This window comes from Staurois parvus, unplaced genomic scaffold (assembly GCF_062004578.1).
Source record: "Staurois parvus isolate SC_StPar_1 unplaced genomic scaffold, SC_StPar_1.0 ptg000277l, whole genome shotgun sequence".
In the NCBI taxonomy this organism is placed as follows: Eukaryota; Metazoa; Chordata; class Amphibia; order Anura; family Ranidae; genus Staurois; species Staurois parvus.
The window spans coordinates 549,986-570,587 of NW_028318073.1; the positions used below are offsets into that span (position 1 = coordinate 549,986).

General features: G+C 41.6%; 1 protein-coding gene across 2 annotated transcripts in view; it reads left to right on the plus strand.

Moving 5' to 3' along the window:
* The first annotated feature begins 474 nt into the window (after positions 1-474).
* The window catches only part of SLC30A6 (solute carrier family 30 member 6), an 81,728-nt gene continuing 61,600 nt past the window's right edge, over positions 475-20,602 (plus strand). For both annotated transcript variants that reach the window (XM_089681757.1, XM_089681758.1), the window contains exons 1-4: positions 475-588; positions 13,424-13,510; positions 13,911-13,995; positions 14,452-14,494. In XM_089681757.1, the coding sequence (XP_089537883.1) occupies positions 586-588; positions 13,424-13,510; positions 13,911-13,995; positions 14,452-14,494 (218 nt within the window). In that variant the 5' untranslated portion in view covers positions 475-585. The remainder of the gene's footprint in view (positions 589-13,423; positions 13,511-13,910; positions 13,996-14,451; positions 14,495-20,602) is intronic.

Here is a 20,602-nt window from a genome sequence, read left to right on the forward strand (position 1 = left end):
CAAGACTTCTGAAACAGCTGTCTATGCAAATCGCACCAAAAGTAGTACAAGTACTACTTCAGAAATCAGTGTGGCTCCAACCAAGTCGGAACCACACCGATTTGACCACTGTAATTGCAGACAATAGGGTGCGACTTGGCATACGATTTGCAAGTCACGTCACATGGCATGCAACTTGCACACGATGTGACCAGAGTGTAAAAAAATGTGAATGTAAAATAAGTAGTCATTTTAGCATACAGTAACTGCCACAGCTCTCACATGGGGACATCTTTACATGCTATTCATAGAGATCTAAGTGACACAATCAGTCTAGAAGCTATTTATAGTAAACGGTCGGTGGTGAAGACACATGAACACATCTATCCGCGCTTCCCTGGTCTAACTGCTCCTGGATCTATGCACAATATCTGGCAGTACCCAAAACAAACATGGCTTCCGGCCACGTCAAGCAAACTTATCACGTGGTAGGAAGAAGCGTGTGTAACTCTTCCCTTGCAGGCCAATGAAAGTTGCTGAATTTAGTTTCCATACCGACGTGTTCCTCCTCCAGTGAGAGGCTCTTCCTGCTGTGGGGTCCTAGCCATGGTGAGTTTGTGTGTGCTGGCTGGAGCTTGCCTGTTGTATTTGTGTTGTTATAAGAGGGGAGGATGTTGTGCTTTACATACAACGACTGCTGCAGATCTCTGTGTGTCACACAGGGCATGCCATGGGGCTGGGAGGTTTTCCTGTCTGATGCCCTCTCTTCCCTATACAGATAGAAGTGTTGTTGCTGTCTGATCTGATTGTCAATAATAGGCTTGCTATCTGGGAATGTTCTTTGTATCGTGACACTTTTCACCAGCATGTTCTGAAGCAAACTGATGTGACTGATTCTGACAGTCTTGATTGAGGTGATTGTAGCTGTACTAGTGTGTGAGTATTGCTTGTGATACTTTTTTTTGCTTGCATTTTGGACTCATTCATACCAGATGCACTGGGGTGTGATTGTAAACGGATTCCAAATGCATGGCAGCCAAAAAAATATTGGTTCCTTATGAATGCAGTTCAAACCGTTGCGATCGCTGTAAAAAGTACGGCATGCAGTACTTCTTTTTTTTTTTCTTCTTAAGAACACAATGTGTGCAAATGCACATAAACACGCATAAACACAACACACTCCAAGGCAACATTACAAAACGCAATGCAAATGCATCAACTCATGCATTGTGTGAATGACCCCCTAGGGCCAGTTCACATCTGCGGTGCGTTTTTGGCGCATTTAAGACAAGGTTCACACGTATGCATTTTGCAGTGTATTTTCAGATTTGCAGAAACACATAACTGTCCATTCAACATGATTTCCTATGGGTTATGTTCATATCTGTGCATTTTCAAGTGGTGGGTTTTATGGGGGGGGGGGGGGGGGGGGTTGAAGTGTTTATTGACTTTTTTTTTTTTGCCAGCATCAGCATGCATTTTTGTTTCAATAGACTTCAATTGAAGCGCATCAAAAATGCACACGTATATGCATTTTAGGTGGATTTTCCTGAATGGCAACAGACACCTCCCCCTAGCAACATTAACACATTCCAAAAATGCAAAACGCATTAAACATAAATTAAAACGCTTGTGAAAAAAACACTCCTGAAAAATGCAGCAACATGCATTGGTGTAAGCCTAGCCTTACACGTTTTTAGAGCCATTGCCATTGAACTCTATAGAATGCATGTTTTCATGAAAGCACATCAAGATGCAGTATGCGGGTATTTTTAGCGCACTGCACCTAAAACGCACAGGTGTGAATGGGGCTTAGCATATAAATTTTAGTACAAGCTTTCGAGGTGTTCCTTTCTTCTTCATTCAAGTATTACAGATACACCGGGGTTTAAATGTTAAACCCCAAACTGAGGATAAATGTTATCCCTTTCCATGTCTAAATGCTTGTTGTCACTTATCCTACTCTGTAGTCATATGATCATCCAGGGCTCACCATTTACTTCCTGATATCCCTTTCACTGCCTGCCTGATGTGAACAATGGTCATTGGCTGGTCAGCAGATGGTTCCTCTGTAAGATTCGAAAGAGATCTGATATCAGACCAAGGTTAGTGAAGGGGCTGGTCAGTGAGGGTGAATGTGTAACACTGGACTAGCAGTGCATGCGGGTGGAAACATTGTCAGTGAGTGACCTGGATGGGGAGATTCAGGAGTATAACTGATTTCGCTAGGTAAGGAAGAGGTATCAGCCGGCTGTTCGGGTTAGAGGGGGTGGGAGAGTTACATACATAGTTAGTTAGAAAAAATACATAAGTCCATCTAGTTTAACTAATAAAAAGGAAGAAAAAAAATTATACAATTCTATACCCACAGTTGATCCAGAGGAAGGCAAAAAAAAAACCCAGCAAAGCATGATCCAATTTTCTCCAAGAGGGGAAAAAATTCCTTCCTGATCCCCCAAGAGGAAATCGGACATTCCCTGGATCAACTTTACCTAGTTATATTCTGTGTATTTACGAAAGAATCCAGGCCTTTTTAAAAGCAATCAACTGAGATGGCCAGAGCCAACTCTTGAGGGAGTCTAATCCACATTTTCACAGCCTTTCTGTATTTGGAGATTAAATCTCTTTTTCTCCAGACGTAAAGAGTGTCCTCTGTGATGACCTTAAAGTGAATAACTCTACACCGAGTTCACTATATGAACCACTTATGTATCTATACATGTTGATCATATCCCCCCTTAATCTCCTCTTCTCAAGAGAGAATAAATTCAGTTCAGCTAATCAGTTCTCATAGTTGAGCTCCTCCATGCCTCATATCAGTTTGATTGCCCTTCTCTGTACTTTCTCCAGTTCCCTAATATACTTAAGAACTGGTGCCCAAAACTGCATAGCCTATTCCAGATGAGTTATTACTAATAATTTGTACAGGGAAAAACTGATGTCTTTTTCTCTGAAGTTTATGCCTCTCTTAGTACAAGAAATGATTTTGCTTGCTTTGGAAACTGCAACTTGGCATTGCATGCCATTATTAAGCATATGATCTACTAGAACTCCAAGATCCTTCTCCACCATTGATTCCCCCAGTTATACTCCCCCTAGTATGTATGATGCATGCATATTCTTAGCCCCCAGGTGCAGAGCTTTACATTTATTAATATTAAACCTCATTTGCCACATAGTTGTCCAATTAAACAGTGCATTGAGGTTAACTCCAGGATGTCTCCAAATTACAAGCCGACCTCAATGCACTATTTATTTGGGCAACTATGAGGTTTCATTTTGATAAATGTAAGGTTATGCACTTGGGGCCTAAGAATATGCATGCATCATACATGCTAGGGGAAGTACAACTGGGGAAATCAGTGGTGGAGAATGATTTGGCAGTTCTGGTAGATCACAAGCTTAATAATGGCATACGATGCCAAGCTGCGGTTTCTAAAGCAAGCAAAATCCTCTCGTATTAAAAGAGCTGTAGACTCCAGAGAGATATATCATTTTACCCCTGTACAAATCATTAGCAAAACCTCATATGGAATATGCAGTTCAGTTTTTGGGCACCAATTCACAAAGAACATTGGGAAACTGGAGAAAGTACAGAGAAGGGCAACCAAATTGATAAGGGGCATGGAGGAGCTCAGCTATGAGGAAAGATTAGAGGAACTAAATGTATTCTCTTGAGAAGAGGAGATTAAAGGGGGATATGATCAACATGTATAAATCAGTAATTCATATAGTGAACTCGGTGTAGAGTTTATTCACCCTGAGGTCATCACAGAGGACAAGGGGGCACTCTTTACGTCTGGAGGAAAAGAAATTTAATCTCCAAATACGGAAAGGGTTCTTCACAGTGAGAGCTGTGAAAATGTGGAATAGACTACCACGTAAGTGAATACATCCCTCACATTTTTGTAAATATTTTATTATCTTTTCATGTGACAACACTGAAGAAATGACACTTTGCTACAATGTAAAGTAGTGAGTGTACAGCTTGTATAACAGTGCAAATTTGCTGTCCCCTCAAAATAACTCAACACACAGCCTATCATGTCTAATCCGCTGGCAACAAAAGTGAGTACACCCATAAGTGAAAATGTCCAAATTGGGCTCAAAGTGTCAATATTTTGTGTGGCCACCATTATTTTCCAGCACTGCCTTAACCCTCTTGGGCATGGAGTTCTCCAGAGCTTCACAGGTTGCCACTGGAGTCCTCTTCCACGACATCACAGAGCTGGTGGATGTTAGATGTTAGAGACCTTGCACTCCTCCACCTTCCATTTGAGGATGCCTCACAGATGCTCAATAAGGTTTAGGTCTGGAGACATGCTTGGCCAGTCCATCACCTTTACGCTCAGTTTCTTTAGCAAGTGGTCATCTTGGAAGTGTGTTTGGGGTCATTATGTTGGAATACTGCCCTGCGGCCCAGTCTTTGAAGGGAGGGGATTATGCTCTGCTTCAGTATGTTACAGTACATGTTGGCATTCATGGTTCCCTCAGTGAACTGTAGCTCCCCAGTGCCAGCAGCACTCATGCAGTCCCAGACCATGACACTCCCACCACCATGCTTGACTGTAGGCAAGACACACTTGAGTTTGTACTCCTCACCTGGTTGCCACCACACACGCTTGACGCCATCTGAACCAAATAAGTTTATCTTGGTCTCATCAGACCACAGGACATGGTTCCAGTAATCCATGTCCTCAGTCTGCTTGTCTTCAGCAAACTGTTTGCAGGCTTTCTTGTGCATCATCTTCAGAAGAGGCTTCCTTCTGGGACGACAGTCATGTAGACCAATTTGATGCAGTGTGTGGCGTATGGTCTTAGCACTTACAGGCTTACCTCCCACCCCTTCAACCTCTGCAGCAATGCTGGCAGCACTCATACGTCTATTTCCCAAAGACAAATTAGATCATTCTTTGCTGTTTTTTTTTTTTCTTTTACGGTTGAACTAGATGGACTTTTGTCTTTTTTCAGCCAGACTAACTATGTAAGTTGTAAATTGGAAATGTCCTGTAAGCAGCCCTCAAAGTTTCCACTTGCCCGCTCCCATTGGACGAGTGGGAATTACGTGGGGGTGAGCAGCGTTGGGACTAGGAGTTTGTGGGAGGGGCAGCGGTGGGGGCAGTTACAAGCAGTGATATCCCTGTATGGCTTTCAATGAAGCAGCTGAAAGCCATACAGGGAGATCGCTGCTTGTAACTGTCCCACGTCTGCACCAATCATCCCCAATTCTTCAGTTTCTTTCCAGCCCCCCCCCCCCCCCCCGTATGCTCCTCAGTACCTAGCCCCTCCCCCTATCCTCCACAACACTGCTCTGCCTCCCCGTTTCCGCCGAAACTCCAGTTCTTGCAGCTTCTCAGAAAAGAATATGTAGGCGGAAAATAATATACAGAGCAGCCAGCAGCCCTGTGATGACAGAGCCACGTGAGTCTGACCTTCCTTTCCCTTCCCTCCTGCCCTTCTTTCCTTTCCTTTCTTTCTCTTCATTTATCCCTGTGATGACAGAGCCACGTGAGTCTGACCTTTCTCTCTCTTCTTTCTTTCTCTCTTTCTTTCTCTCTTTCTCTCTTTCTTTCTTTCTCTCTTTCTTTCTCTCTTTCTCTTTCTTTCTTTCTCTCTTTCTTTCTCTCTTTCTCTCTCTTTCTTTCTCTCTTTCTTTCTTTTCTCTCTTTCTTTCTTTCTCTCTTTCTTTCTTTCTCTCTTTCTTTCTTTCTCTTTCTTTCTTTCTCTCTTTCTTTCTTTCTCTCTTTCTTTCTTTCTCTTTCTTTCTTTCTTTCTCTCTTTCTTTCTTTCTCTTTCTTTCTTTCTTTCTTTCTTTCTTTTCTCTCTTTCTTTCTTTCTTTCTCTCTTTCTCTCTTTCTCTCTTTCTTTCTCTCTTTCTCTCTTTCTCTCTTTCTCTCTTTCTCTCTTTCTCTCTTTCTCTCTTTCTCTCTTTCTCTCTTTTCTCTCTTTCTTTCTTTCTCTCTTTCTTTCTCTCTTTCTTTCTTTCTCTCTTTCTTTCTTTCTCTCTTTCTTTCTTTCTTTCTTTCTCTCTTTCTTTCTTTCTCTCTTTCTTTCTTTCTCTCTTTCTTTCTCTCTCTCTTTCTTTCTTTCTCTCTCTCTTTCTTTCTCTCTCTCTTTCTTTCTCTCTCTCTTTCTTTCTCTCTCTCTTTCTTTCTCTCTCTCTTTCTTTCTCTCTCTCTTTCTTTCTCTCTTTCTTTCTTTCTCTCTTTCTTTCTCTCTCTCTTTCTTTCTTTCTTTCTTTCTCTTTCCTCTCCCTCTGCTTCCTCCCTCTCTCCCAGGGGCAGACAGACAACTCATGGGGCTCCCCCCGGGCAATAGGGGATCATGGGCCCCTGTGTCCTTGCCCACACTCAAAAGCCTATAAAAAGGTACCAGGGACATTTCGTGGGGCCCCCTACTGACCCTGGGCCCTCGGGCAGTGCTCGAATGGTCAGTCCACCCCTGCTCCCCCCTCCCCTCTCTCTCTCCCCTCTCCCCTCTCTCCCTCTCCATCCTCCCTCCTCTCCATCCCCCCTCCTCTCCATCCTCCCTCCTCTCCATCCTCCCTCCTCTCCATCCTCCCTCCTCTCCCTTCCTTCTCCTTCCTCTCTCTGCTCTCCTTCCTTCCTTAGTCCCTCTGCTCTCCTTCCTTCCTTAGTCCCTCTGCTCTCCTTCCTCCCTCCAGTCCTTACCTCTCTCCCTGCATGGTGTGCCACACCGCTGACCTCCATACAGTGCGTCATTTTGTTCCCTATTGCTGTAAAGCACTTATTTTCCTTTTATGTTTACGTTGCTTTATGTCAATATTGGTAAAGTTGTTGGTATTTATTTTTTGTACCTTTTTTATTCTGCATAAAACACTTAACCGTGTCATTTCATGAGATAATTTTAAGAGGGCGTGTTTAGGGCGTAATTAGAGGTGGGACAGGGTAGAGTTTGGTGGGGCAACTGGTGGCAAGTAACAATGTTGGGACCCTTACATAAAAGTAAGGGTCCCAACACTGAACCTTTGGGTACATCACTAACAACCCTAGACCATTCAGAGTATGAATCGTTAACCCCTACTCTCTGAATACAGTCTTTTAGCCAGTTTTTTTATCCATTTACAGTGCATCCTTAAAGTATTCACAGCCCTTAACTTTTGCCACATTTTGTTGTGTTACAGCCTTATTCCAAAATGGATTAAATTCATATTTTTCCTCAACATTCTACAAACAATAACCCATAATGACATGAAAGAAGTTTGTTTTGAAATATTTGAAATTTATTAAAAATAAAAAATCTGAACCACATAGGTTTTTGTTTTTAGCCTTTTCAATTTATTGCCCATGGGAATATATTTTGCAGTGTGTTCACATACGGTCTTTTTCTTTTTGAAGAATTCCCATTCCTGTTCTGTGTTTATCGATGCCAATATTCCCTCCCCAGTCTAAAGCCGGCCATGCACGGGTCAAATTCCAAAAGACTTTTCTTTTCTAAGAATTTTCATTCGATTTTCGCACCATTAGTGGGTCACAGAAACGGCCTGTTTTCATGTGACCATCGAATTTGAGTGATCAGGCATGTTGGAAATCTGAAATCGAACAAATTTTTGAATCAATGATGGGAGAATCGTGCGAGAAATATAAACGAAAAAGAAATGAGCATGAGCTGTGACCTGGAAAGAAAAGAAAATTCTTGGCCACGAAAATTCTTTTCTGTAGCAACACAAGGTGAAATTAAAGGCTTGGTAGGTTGAATTCTGAAATCAATGGTGGCACCATCAGATTATAGAATGCACGAAATTTCTAAAGAAAATTAGTTTAGAATTCGACCCATGTATGACCTGCATTAGTCTTGGTAGCCCTCATCCTTGTAAAATTTGTTCTTCTAAAGTTGAGTATTTTTATCTTTCCAGTATGTGCTTGTTGTTTACAGCTAACAATAAATTAAATCATGTTATGATTTTTTGAATGAATGAATTTTTGCCCTTTTAAGTCAAATTACGGTAAGTTAAAATCCCCCATTATTACTGTACCAGCCCTTTCTATCTGTGCAAGGAACTGAGTCTCCACTTCCTGATTAACAGTGGGTGCCCTATAACAGACTCCAATGATTACCTTTTGTAGTACAGACACCCATGTGCAGTTCCACCCATAATGTTTCAGCCTCATAACACTATCAACCAGGACCTCTTTTATACTCGCTTTGAGATCACTTCTCACATAGAGACAGACACCACCACCTTTCCTTTTTACCCTGTCTCTCTGAAAGAAAGCGTAGCCAGTTATATCAATACCCCAGTCATGTGAAGAATAAAGTCAAGATTCAGCAATGCCAATTAAATCATAGTTCTCTTCATGCACAATGCTTCCAACTCACCTAGTTTACATGGCAGACTTTTGGCATTGGTGATACAACACTTTAGTTTATTGTCACTTTTTGCATATTTTGTTTTTTTTTAATACAAAGAGTACCATTCCAATGGATGCTTGTGACATGGGAACCTTTGACTGCCATAGCCCTCCATCTTTCTCCATTCCACCCACCAATAGGGACTGACCCCTGTATGACCTGTCTGCCCCATTGTAATCTAATCCCCCCCAATCCTAGTTTAACCTCTTCACGCTGGTGCCTCCCTGCCCTATAAGCGGTTTCAGATGCTGGGAGGTGGGGTGGGGTTTTAGGGTCATGTGACTGCTGTGATTTGCTGTCACAGCGGTCACATGATTGGAAAAGGTCCCGATCAGAAGGAAGATTGGGACCTTTCCGTGAGACACTGACATATGTGCTGGGAGCGTGCAGGGCGCTCTCAGCACATATGTGTTTTCAAATGGTACGCAAACATGCGGCCGCTCACCGTCAAGGCCCAGCCGCCGAGAGGCCACATATTTGCGTACGGTCGGCATCAAGGGTTAAATACTCCTCCAGCCTTCCCATTAACCTTTCCCCAGCACAGCTTCCATTTAGGTGAAAACATCTTTAGCATATAGGTTGTACCCCAATGAAAAGTCAGCCTAGTGCTCTAGAAACCCAAATCCTTCTGTCTTACACCAAGTCTTTATCTTGGTAGCACCCTGCCCTTAATACTGCCTCAATACTCTAATCTCCCCATCTTTCTTGAGTTGCGCATGGAACAGGTAATATTTCACAAAATATCACCTTGGAGGTCCTTCCTGTCAACTTGCAGCCTAGTTCTATAAATTGATTCTTAAGGAGCCTCCACCTTCCTTACCATGTCATTGGTTCCAACGTGAACAAAGTCCGCTGGGTCATGCTCAGCCCCTTCCAGTAATTTACCAACCCAGTCCACCACATGCCAAACCCTGGCACCAGGGAGCAGCAAACCATTTGGTTGGGGTGATCCTGGTGACAAATTATTTTATAGAGAGGGCAAATTTATTAAATGCTTTCTTCAGCTCTGTGTATTCAAAGGAGCATGGGGGAGCTCTTGTCCATAATGGGCATGATATTGACACAGCTCCAGATGATCCGCATTGGCTCACAATTGATGTGATCCAAAAATATTTAAACAGAATAAAGGTGAATATAAAGCATACACCCATGAGTCCTTAAAGAATTGAGCTCTGTCATTTCAAAGCCATTGTTTCTAATTTGTAGGGACTCTTTAATGACTAGCATAGTACCACTGGATTGGCGTAAGGCCAATATGGTGCCAATATTTAAAAAGGGGTCAAAATCTTTACCAAGTAGTTATAGACCTGTTAGTTTAACTTCTATAGTTGGGAAGATACTGGACAGGTTAATAAAAGACCACATAGATGAGTTCTTGCTGGAAAAAAATATTTTAAGCAATAGACAGCATGGATACATAAAAGACAGAAGTTGTCAAACAAATCTGATTTCTTTTTATGAGGAGGTGAGCAAAACCTGGGACAGAGTGGTGGTGGTGGATGTGGTGTACTTGGACAGAGCAGTGGCGGTGGACGTGGTATACTTGGATTTTTCAAAAAGTGTTTTATAGTTTCCCACACACGGATAATGTGTAAGGTAAAGTCTACAGGCTTGTAAAAATCTGTATGTAAATGGATTGAAAACTGGCTAAAAGATAATATTCAGAGACTAGTGGTTAATGATTCATACTCTGAATGGGCTAGGGTTGTCAGTGGTGTACCTCAAGGTTCAGTGTTGGGATCCTTACTTTTTAATATATTTATAAACGATATAAGGTCTGGGATTATATATACCAAGATTAGAGGAACTGAATTTATTCTCTCTTGAGAAGAGGTGATTAAGGGGGGATATGATTAACATGTATAAATACATCAGTGGTTCATATAGTGAACACGGTGTAAAGTTATTCACCCTGGGGTCATCACAGAGGACAAGGGGGCACTCTTTACGTCTGGAGGAAAAGAAATGTAGTCTCCAAATACGGAAAGGTTTCTTCCCAGTGAGAGCTGGGAAAATGTGGAATAGACTCCCTCAAGAGTTGGTTCTGACCAGCTCGGTGGTTTGTTTTAAAAAAGGCCTGGATTCTTTCTTGGATACACAGAGTATAACTGGAAACTAACATTTTTAGGTAAAGTTGATCCAGTGAATATTGGATTGCCTCTCAGGGGATCAGGAAGGAATTTTTTCACCTGCAGGAGCAAATTGTATCATGCTTTGCTGGGTTTTTTTTTCCTTCCTCTGCATCAACTGTGGGTGTAGGATTATAACTTTTTTTTGAACTGGATGGACTTTTTTGTCTTTTTTCAGCCAGACTAACTATGTAACTATAAGTCCTTCTTATTCTAGAATCCACTATTACCACCAATTGTCTAGGCCTTCCTGCACTATCCTCACCACCTGTACTAGATGGGCTGCTCTTCTGACTGTTAGCGATAGCAGTGATATCTAGGGTTGACACCCCCACATCTTCACCCACATTAACAAATCTGTTTGGGTGCTCAAACCCAGGGCTGGCCTTCCTTTTCTTTGAGCCCCCACCACTCCCTTTGACTACATTAAGCCATCTTCCTACCTAGTAATCCTGACTTGCCACTCCTCATCAACCCCACTAACCAGTGAGCAAAGACCTATTAGAAGGTTGTCCGTTCTACCCGTTGTTGCAACTTGCTACTCCAGATCTCTATTGTGAGCTTCCAGAAGGGCAACCCACTTACATCTGATATCCATTCTGGAGCTGTTGCTCCATTGTTGTATACATGCGGCACACTGTGCACTGCACAAAATCTTCAACCCTGCTAGCGCTCATTTTCCCAGTTACAAAATTAATATTACAGGAAATTTCAGTTGTTACTTTTGAGTAGAAGACTCCTGTTATAATCTCCTGTTCTCAATTCCGGTTTTTAACTCCACTTAACACCAGTGGGTTGAATGGAAAAAAAAAAGTAATCCAGTTTCCCCATGGAAACACTTGATGTAAGTGGGGAAAATAACTTCCAGTGTGCTATTCTGTTCTGCCGGTGGGGAGACTTCTCTGTCTTCAGAATACAATGATTAGTGCTGCTGACTTTAGCAGACAAAACCTGACAAGCTGGCTGTATAGAAGTCGATTGATAGATGACTTCTTTCTGTACAACCAACCTTCCCATACATGGATCGAAATTCAGCTAGTTCAGCAGGAGCCATGTTTGACTCAGTGTGCATCCAAACATGTGGAACAAATTCTATAGGGTCCAAAGGGTTGCACACTTGAAAACTGCATCCACTTTATTGGTAAGTCATGGTAAAACTTGGTAAGTTATGAATAAGCGCTAACACCCACGGTGTACTTTTGCTGTATATGGTGTTTTAATGATTGCCAATAAAGTGAATGCAGTTTTCAAGTGTGCAACCCTTTGTATCCTATTGCATTTGTTCCAAATGACCATGTTTGGCTGGCTTGTGTGTGTGTGAAGGGGGGGGGGGGGGGATTGTCCTGCCTAACCTGTTATTAAAACGTGATGCATCATTGCATGGACAGAGAAAAAATTAAAACCCCAAAAGCTTGTCCTGAAAATGTAAATGTTAATGCAAATAAAAAGTATCACGGACAGTAGTCGGTTGTTTTTTTTCTGTCATGAAAGTCTAAATCTTGGTAAAATAGTGTTGTGTGTGTATACATATTGATGTCTTTGTGGATTCGTAATGACATTTTGTCATATATTTTTTGGATAACTAACTTGGGAAGTATGCAGCACCACCCCACCAACACCAACAACAGCTCCCCACAAGCATCTGCCACCTCCACAAAAAAAAGAGCGCAGTGCGCATAAGTAGTGAATATCATCTAAATGGTCTACATTTAGGAGATATTCCTTGTACTGTGTACAAATCAGGTGGAAGGGGATATCTCTCAGTTGCTGTTATGTTTAATCCATAAAACGATTTCACAACCACACATAGCTTCTTCTTTTGTTTCGTTTTTCAAATTATGATTATCTGCTGCATAAAGATTGACACATCACAGCATGTGTGGTAGAATCAGAAATTCAGGAAAACTCTACCAAAGTGGTTTCCTGAAGATCTATAAATAAATTTGAGTGATTCATCCTACCAGTACTCATCATTTGGTAGCCAGTTAGTTTGGGGTGAACTGATCACCAAAAAGTAAATCTCATCTCTGATGGTAGTATGTAACTCCTGGCTCAAGTGCTGTATTCTCTGTGAGGTGGTACACAGAAGCAAATGGGGTGAGAGCTCAGGTTGGGTGTAATTAGTGCACTCATATTCAGAGGAAGGAGGTTCAGTGACATGGACTAGATGCACTTCAGGCTCTGATAAATTATTTCATGTTCTTTATCCTTTACAGCTTTATAGGGCAGCTGTAGCAAGTGGATCACAAGAATATGTGCATTACATTTTGTGTACAGTTATTTTTTTGGACTGTTAAAGGATAGATTCAACTTTCCTTGCATATTACACCTGTATTCAGGCTGTAACTTGTTACTGTTGCAGCAGCCCTTGCATTCTCCCCAGTCCTCCAGTGTGACAGTGGGCTAGGGATCTTCTCCCCACACTCGCTGTCACCTTTATATAAAAAAAAAAACAAAAAGCAGCCATGCGAAGCTCCACCTACCCAGCCATGAGTTTCTGTGAATGGGCAAACTACAACTGCCATCAGCCAATGCAGCGAGTGACTTGTAGTTCTCAATGAAGTACCAGGGCGTTAATGAGTTCTCTAGGTGGTTCATTGATGCTTCCAGTCATTCAGTAACCACCTGCCCATACGAGGAATTAGCAGACAGCTACATTGACAATCTGCAGGAGCCTGATGACCACAGGTACAATTCTTTGCAGGCTCCTAATTAAAATAAATAAATAAAAATGCACATTTTTTATTTTTACCTGCAAAAAAATGTGCATTTATTTATTATTTTTTTACAAAGGTGAACTTATCCTGTGAACAATTCCTATATATGTATTTTAAATGCTCATTTAGCTGTTTGGAATTGCCCTTTAAAGGTGTGTTTTTTGTTAGCATTAACCATCAACTTATACTTTTCATAATGATACATACTTATCTTGTTTACTGAAGGGGTCCATACACCTTTTTCGGAAGACACAGCGCTCCCTGCTTGGCAAAGTAATGCAGGAGTTACGTCTAGTGACTGCAGACCGCAGAGTAAGTATACACTGTAATGATCATCATACAAAGGGCAGACCTTGGGGGTAACATGTATACTATCCTGCACAATACTTTTAAGCTGATAATACAATGAAATTTTCACTGACCTGTGTTCTGAAAATATGACACTGTTTAATGGTCTACAGGTCAAAGGCACATTGTCACTTCTGAAAAAAGCTTTACATTCTACAAACAAATACTAAATCTGCCTCAATTTCTGAGAAAACAATGCACATTGCACCTATTCCTCTTCACTTCAAACATGTTTACCTCTCTTCCTTTGTTTTAACGTAAGAAATGTTCCTAAATGTGATGTTATGTTAATTGTTTGTTTATTTTAAACCTTTTGTTACAGCATATAATGCTACATTATTTTACCATATGCTTTCTGCTTTAGTCATGGAAGATTTTGCTGTTTGGTGCTATCAATGTGGTTTGCACAGGATTCTTACTCACGTGGTGCAATTCTACAAACAGTATGGGTATGTATTTACACACATTTATTTGTGTCAGGGATATTGATTAAACAGCCAGTTACTCTTAAAGTGATCTTAAAGTGTGTATTTTTTTGTTTTGAACAGAGAAAAATACTATCTGATTTGTTATCTGTGTCCTGCTGGGGAGATTTCCTTACTTCCTGCCCATCAAACAGAACAGAAAATAAAAGGAGATATTCCCATTAGCAACTCAGCTTGCTGAAACACTCTCCTGCTTTATGCAAATATAAAAAAATGTTTTGCCTTTACTTAGAATTTAGGTGTTATGCCAATATCCTATGTCCCCGAATACATATTTGCACCTAAAACATATGCATGCAAGCCTTTCCCAATTTTAAAGAATAGTAATGAGTACTTGTCTCTTAGTACCACACTTTTTTATTTTAATTTTTCATCTTACATGTTTAATAATACACTTTAATCTGAATTATTTCTTTTCAGCCCTTACTGCTTACACCTATTTGACAATCTTTGACCTCTTCAGGTAAGATCTGCAAAATAAGTCAATACATAACTCAATTTTTTGGGAAAATATAAAAGATGATGTTACGCCAAGTAAATAGATACCAAACATGTCACTCTTTAAAATTGCACAGTGATACCTCTCTTGTGTGGGACAATCCCTGTTTGTGTGTATGCAGGACCGACGAGTGTGTTCGACTTTGCACGGGGGGCACTTTCATTTTTTTTTTTAAATGTATTTATTTAGTTTTTTTACACTGTTACTTTAAAAAATGTTTTTTTTTGTTTTTTTTTCTTTAATCACTTTTATTGCTGTCACAAAGGATGTAAGGGATGTAAACATGGTACTGGTAGACAGGTACTCTTTATGGAGAGATCTGAGGTCAATAAGACACTCAAATCGCTCTTCCTGCCCTTTTAAAGCATTTAAGCACATCAAGATCAGTGTAGCGGTAGCGCCAGCTGGTCATTCGGGAAGGGGGGGCACGTTCCCTCACGCTGCTTGTAATAATTATTGAGCAGCTAGTTAGCCGCTCCGATTGCTATTACAAGACAGCTCTAAAAAAACTGTACCCGAAAGATGCCTTCAGCTGCAGTCATCCCAGTATAACCATTGAGTTCCAGTGACATACCAGGTACGTGACTGGTCGGCAGGTGGTTATAAATAGCCTCTCTCTTTGCCCATGCAGGGGCATTTACATAAATGAATAAAAGTTGGCCATTGCCAACAGTAAATGGTTTTTGTCTCAACCCTCAACTTCTGTTTTGTCTGAACAGCTTAGTCTGTTAACGGTAGTTGAAAAAAAACAGACTTACTGGCTGGATCACCAGGTGAAAATAAAGGGAGGAAAATAAAGGTGAAAGATTAAACAAAAAAAAATAATGTTGCCACCACATCTAAGATTTGGTACACAGCAGTTTAAAACAATTTTGTTTTTGGGTTTAATAACACTTTAAATCTGGTTTACTCTATTCTCTTCCAGCTGTTTTAAAAGTTCTGCTTTAGAGCTATCATGGGATAGAATACCAAAAACATTTGATAAGATGGCCCTCTCAGTGTACAATAAATGCCATAAATACTTACGGTACATCACATTTATGCATAAATATTAGTCATAAAATTTGTTTAGCTTAGACAAAGTTGCTGTAAGTAAAAACATGGACAATGATAAGGATAAAAAAAAATATTAGTAAAAAAAAATAAACGATATAGATAATTTCCTAATTGGTAATAAATAAGTGGATGAGTAAAACACCATGCGGTTTGTTTATACATGTTTTCACACAATTTGCACCCAAGGTTCACCCCATGTTCTGATTGGATTCAATTGTAAAATGTGTGAATCCTGGGTAAAAGTTTTTTGTGAAGTTTTAAATAGACCCACATGTGGTACCATATTACATATTGGGTTAAAAAAAGACACATGTTAATTGAATTTAGTCAAACAACTTAAATTTAAAAGAAAAATCCTGCATCTTCAGAATCCATGTAACAATACATCTAGCCCCTTTTTCCAAAGTCATTTTCCAGGACAGCTTCACATGAGAAGCTCCTCCCACTAGCAAATACCTGATCCACTTTTTGTTTACCTAGGCCTCCTGGATGAGGCTACCCCCTTACCAAGCAAGGCAGGGGCCTTGCAGGTTTGGCCTCATTCAGGGTCTCCCGTGGCATTTCCTTCTGGGGCAGAATTAGGGAAGACAGCACCCCTCTTTCCATGCCCATCTGCAGTCTTGCGGGGCTCACCGGGGGGGAGGAGCCTGCTTTGGCGGCCAAGGGGCTGCTACCCTGTGGGGCAAGTAGCTTACCTTCCTCCGCTGCAGGACGCTGACATCTTCGGCCGAGGCACCTGGCAGAGAGAGTGGGATGATGATGTCACGCTCGAGCGCTGATGAGAATGTCAGTTCCGGGCGCTGGGACATGTGAATGTCACTTCCGGTGCCTGGGGGACAGGGAGAGGAACACCGCCGTCTTGGATATGGGTGGCAGTCTACAAGCTCGCCCCTTGCCACGGCTGTCTCCTGGATCCACTGCAGCCGTGAGGGGAGGTCAGCGCAACACTAGGAGGGGGCAGGGCCCCATCACCCTACAAACGAAGCCAAGGCGAGAAGGCAGCCAGGATGGAGGCAGATCAGTCCGAACTGGGGGAGGCCAGCACCAAAGTAGTTCTCTCTTTTTTCTTTCTCTTTTCTCTCTCTCTTGAGCACCCCCGGGTGGCCTCCTAGTGGGAGTCCTCGGCTTACAGGGGGCCTATATTCTTTGTGTCCCCCTTTCTTAGATGGGCTCACAGTAGGAGGATAGGAAGGAGACTCCATGTGTGATAAGGAAGAAATGCGCTACTTGCAAGAAAAGACTTTCTAGCTCTTCGAAAAAGCAGCTATGCCAGGAGTGCATTGACACTTTCTTGGTTTAGAAAGAGTCAGGGTCCCTCTTTAGAGACTTCCTACAAAACATGACTAAGGAAATGTCCAAAAGTTCAACACTTCAGAAAACAAATGCAAGAACTGGCCGCAGATGAGCCTCAACCCAGCACCTCAGGTATCTCCCTGCCGGTTAAGAAAAAAAAAAGGACCAGGGCATCATAACGGATCAGGAAGAGGAATTATCTGGCACTTTGGATTCAGAGGAAGGAGAGATGGAAAACCAGGATCACAAGTTGCAATGGCTCTTTTTTCTGGTAGAAGATACTTAAAAGTAATTTATGACACTCTAGACCTGGAAGAAGAACAACTGGATCTCTCTCTGCATGACCAGCTATATTCAGGGCTACAAAAGAGAAATGGCTGTACGTTTGCGGTCCATTCCACACTATGGTCTACCATAAAAAGAGAATGGCAGGAGCCAGAAAGGAAAGCTTTTTTCCCCTAAGACTCTTAAAAGGCAATTTCCATTTAAAGAGGAAGATGCGTCAATATTGGGAGTCTTGCCCAAAACTGGATACTCCCCTTTCAAAAATTTAAAAAAGCACGGATTTATCATTTGAGGATGGGGGCTTCCTAAAGGACCCAATGGACCGTAAAGCAGACACATTCCTCAGGAGTGTGGGAAGCATCCGCAGTAAACTTTAAACCAGCGATAGCAACAACCTGCGTTTCCAGAACCCTAAATGTATGGCTGGGCTAACTCTGTTCTCACCTTGAACAAGGTATTCTGGCACATGAAATTATGAAATCGCTACCAGTTTTGGAAAAGGCAGTGGCCTTTATTGCAGATGCATTGGCTGACACCATTAAATACACAGCAGAATCAACTGCGCTCATAAACTCACCTAGAAGAGCCATTTGGCTGAAGTCTTGGCAGGGGGACACCACTTCCAAATCTAGTGTAAATACAAAACAAAATGGTGTAGCGCTATCCCAGAGATACTAAGACTTCATACACATATATAAAACATGATAAACAGTGTAACTCGGTACTGATTAAACCAGTGAAAATATTGAACCACACATACAGTTGCAAGAAAAAGTATGTGAACCCCTTGGGATTATGTAGAGTTTTGCATGAATTGGGCATAAAATGTGCTCTGAACATCATCTAAGTCACAACAATAGAAGAACACAGTCTGCTGAACATAATACTACACAAACATTAAATGTTGCCATGGTTTAATTGCACATAACATATAAACATTCACAGTGCAGGGAGGAAAAAGTATGTGAGGCCCTAGCTTAATGACTTCTCCCAGAGCTAACTGGAGCCAGGAGTGAGCCAACCTTGACTCCAATCAGTGTGATTATATTGGATGTGTTGCTGACAGCTGTCCTGCCCTTAAAAAACACACACCTGTTTTGGGTTTACTGGTTTCAAGAAGCACTGTCTGATGTGAACCATGCCTCGCAGAAAAGAGCTCTCAGAAGACCTACGATCAAGAATTGTTGACTTGCATGAAGCTGGAAAGGGTTACAAAAGTATCTCCAAAAGCCTTGATGTTCATGTGTCCACGGTAAGACAGACTGTCTACAAATGGAGAAAGTTTAGCACTGTTGCTACTCTCCCTAGGCGTGGTCGTCCTGTAAAAATGACTGCAAGAGCACAGTGCAGAATTCTGCATGAGGTAAAGAAGAATCCCAGAGTGTCAGCTGAAGACCTACAGAAATCTCTGGCACATGCTAACACTTTTGCTGACACATCTACAATAAGGAAAACATTAAACAAGAATGGAGTACATGGGAGGACACCACGGAGGAAGCCATTGCTGTCCAAAAAGAATATTACAGCACGTTTGAAGTTTGCAAAAGAGCACCTGGATGTTCCACAGCACTACTGGCAAAATATACTGTGGACAGATGAAACCAAGATTGAGTTGTTTGGGAAGAACACACAACACTATGTGTGGAGAAAAAAAGGCACAGCACACCAACATCAAAACCTCATCCCCACTGTAAAACATGGCGGAGGGAGCATCATGGTTTGGGACTGCTTTGCTGCCTCAGGGCCTGGACGGATTGTTGTCATTGATAGGAAAATTAATTCCAGAGTTTATCAAGACATTTTGCAGGAAAACGTATGACCATCTGTTCGCCAACTGAAGCTCCGCAGAGGATGGGTGATGCAACAGGACAATGACCCAAAGCATACAAGTAATTCAACAAAACAATGGCTGCAACAGCACAGAATACGCCTTCTGGAGTGGCCCAGTCAGAGTCCTGACCTCAACCCAATTGAAATGCTGTGGCATGACCTTAAGAGAGCGATTCACACCAGACATCCCAAGAATATTGCTACACTGAAACAGTTTTGTGAAGAGGAGTGGTCCAGAATTACTCCAGATCGTTGTGCAGGTCTCATCTGCAACTACAGGAAATGTTTGGTTGAGGTTATTGCTGCCAAAGGAGGGTCAATCAGTTATTAAGTCCAAAGGTTCACATAATTTTTCCTCCCTGCACTGTGAATGTTTACATGTTATGTGCAATTAAACCATGGCAACATCTAATGTTTGTGTAGTATTATGTTCAGCAGACTGTGTTCTTCTATTGTTGTGACTTAGATGACGTTCAGAGCACATTTTATGCCCAATTGATGCAAAACTCCACGTAATCCCAAGGGGTTCACATACTTTTTCTTGCAACTGTAAGTGATATTATTTGAAGAAACCAAAAAGACAAAAGAAAGAAAACAAAGCCACGGACTGACAAGGAAAAATGGGCAGTGTAATAAAGTGTACAATGGAAATGTGGAAAAACCTGCCTTAATACTATAAATTAATGTGCTCCCAGATGTCTGAAAGTGACATCTAATAATGCCTAATAAAGACTGGTGAAAATTAAATGATAAGAATCAATCCGGAAGAGTGCTGACCGAGGTTTAATCAGTACTGAGTTACACTGTTTATCATGATTTATATATGTGTATGAAGTCTTAGTATCTCTGGGATAGCGCTACACCATTTTGTTTTGTATTTACACCTATTCCTATCTAAGCATATAGTCAGGTTATAGCAGCTCCCCCTTTCTTTGTTGCAGAGGCAGGTAGTGCAGGAGGTTCATCCTATAAAGCTTCCAAATCTAGACTGCCGTTCGAGGGAAAGCTCCTTTTCAGCTGAGAGCTGGCTTCGGTCCTCAAGAGATCTGCTGACAAAAAGAAGGGATTCCCAGTTCCCATTAGGCAAGCAGGACGAAATTTTTTTTTTTCGTCCCAACAGGCAGCGTTCCACTAAAGAAGCTAAATTTCGAGGCCGAAAGGGAGGCTGTTTTTCAAAAAGAGGGAAGGAGAAGGGAGGTTTTCTCTTCAACCCCAACCAGGGCAAACCCAAAACTCAATCCAAGTGATTGGCGGAGCCAGGTGGGAGGAAGGCTGGGATACTTTCACACACAATTGCTACAGGCTACCCAGAATGCATTCATCCAAGACATAATTCAGAACAGCTACAAGATAGAATTTTTGCAACTCCCCCCTCACAGGTTTTTTGCGACTCCACTGCCAAGGGAGGAGGAAAAGGCAGAAGCACTCGTGAACCTTTTGGAAGAAATACTCCAACAGAATGTGGTCTGACTGTTGGGGGAAGAAAAAAGAGAAAGGGGATTCTGTTCCCATTTTTTCCTAAGGAGGAAGACTTTCGGGAAGTACAGAATGATACTCAATCTAAAAAAAAGTGAATGACTTCATAAAATTTCTCATGGGGACGATCTA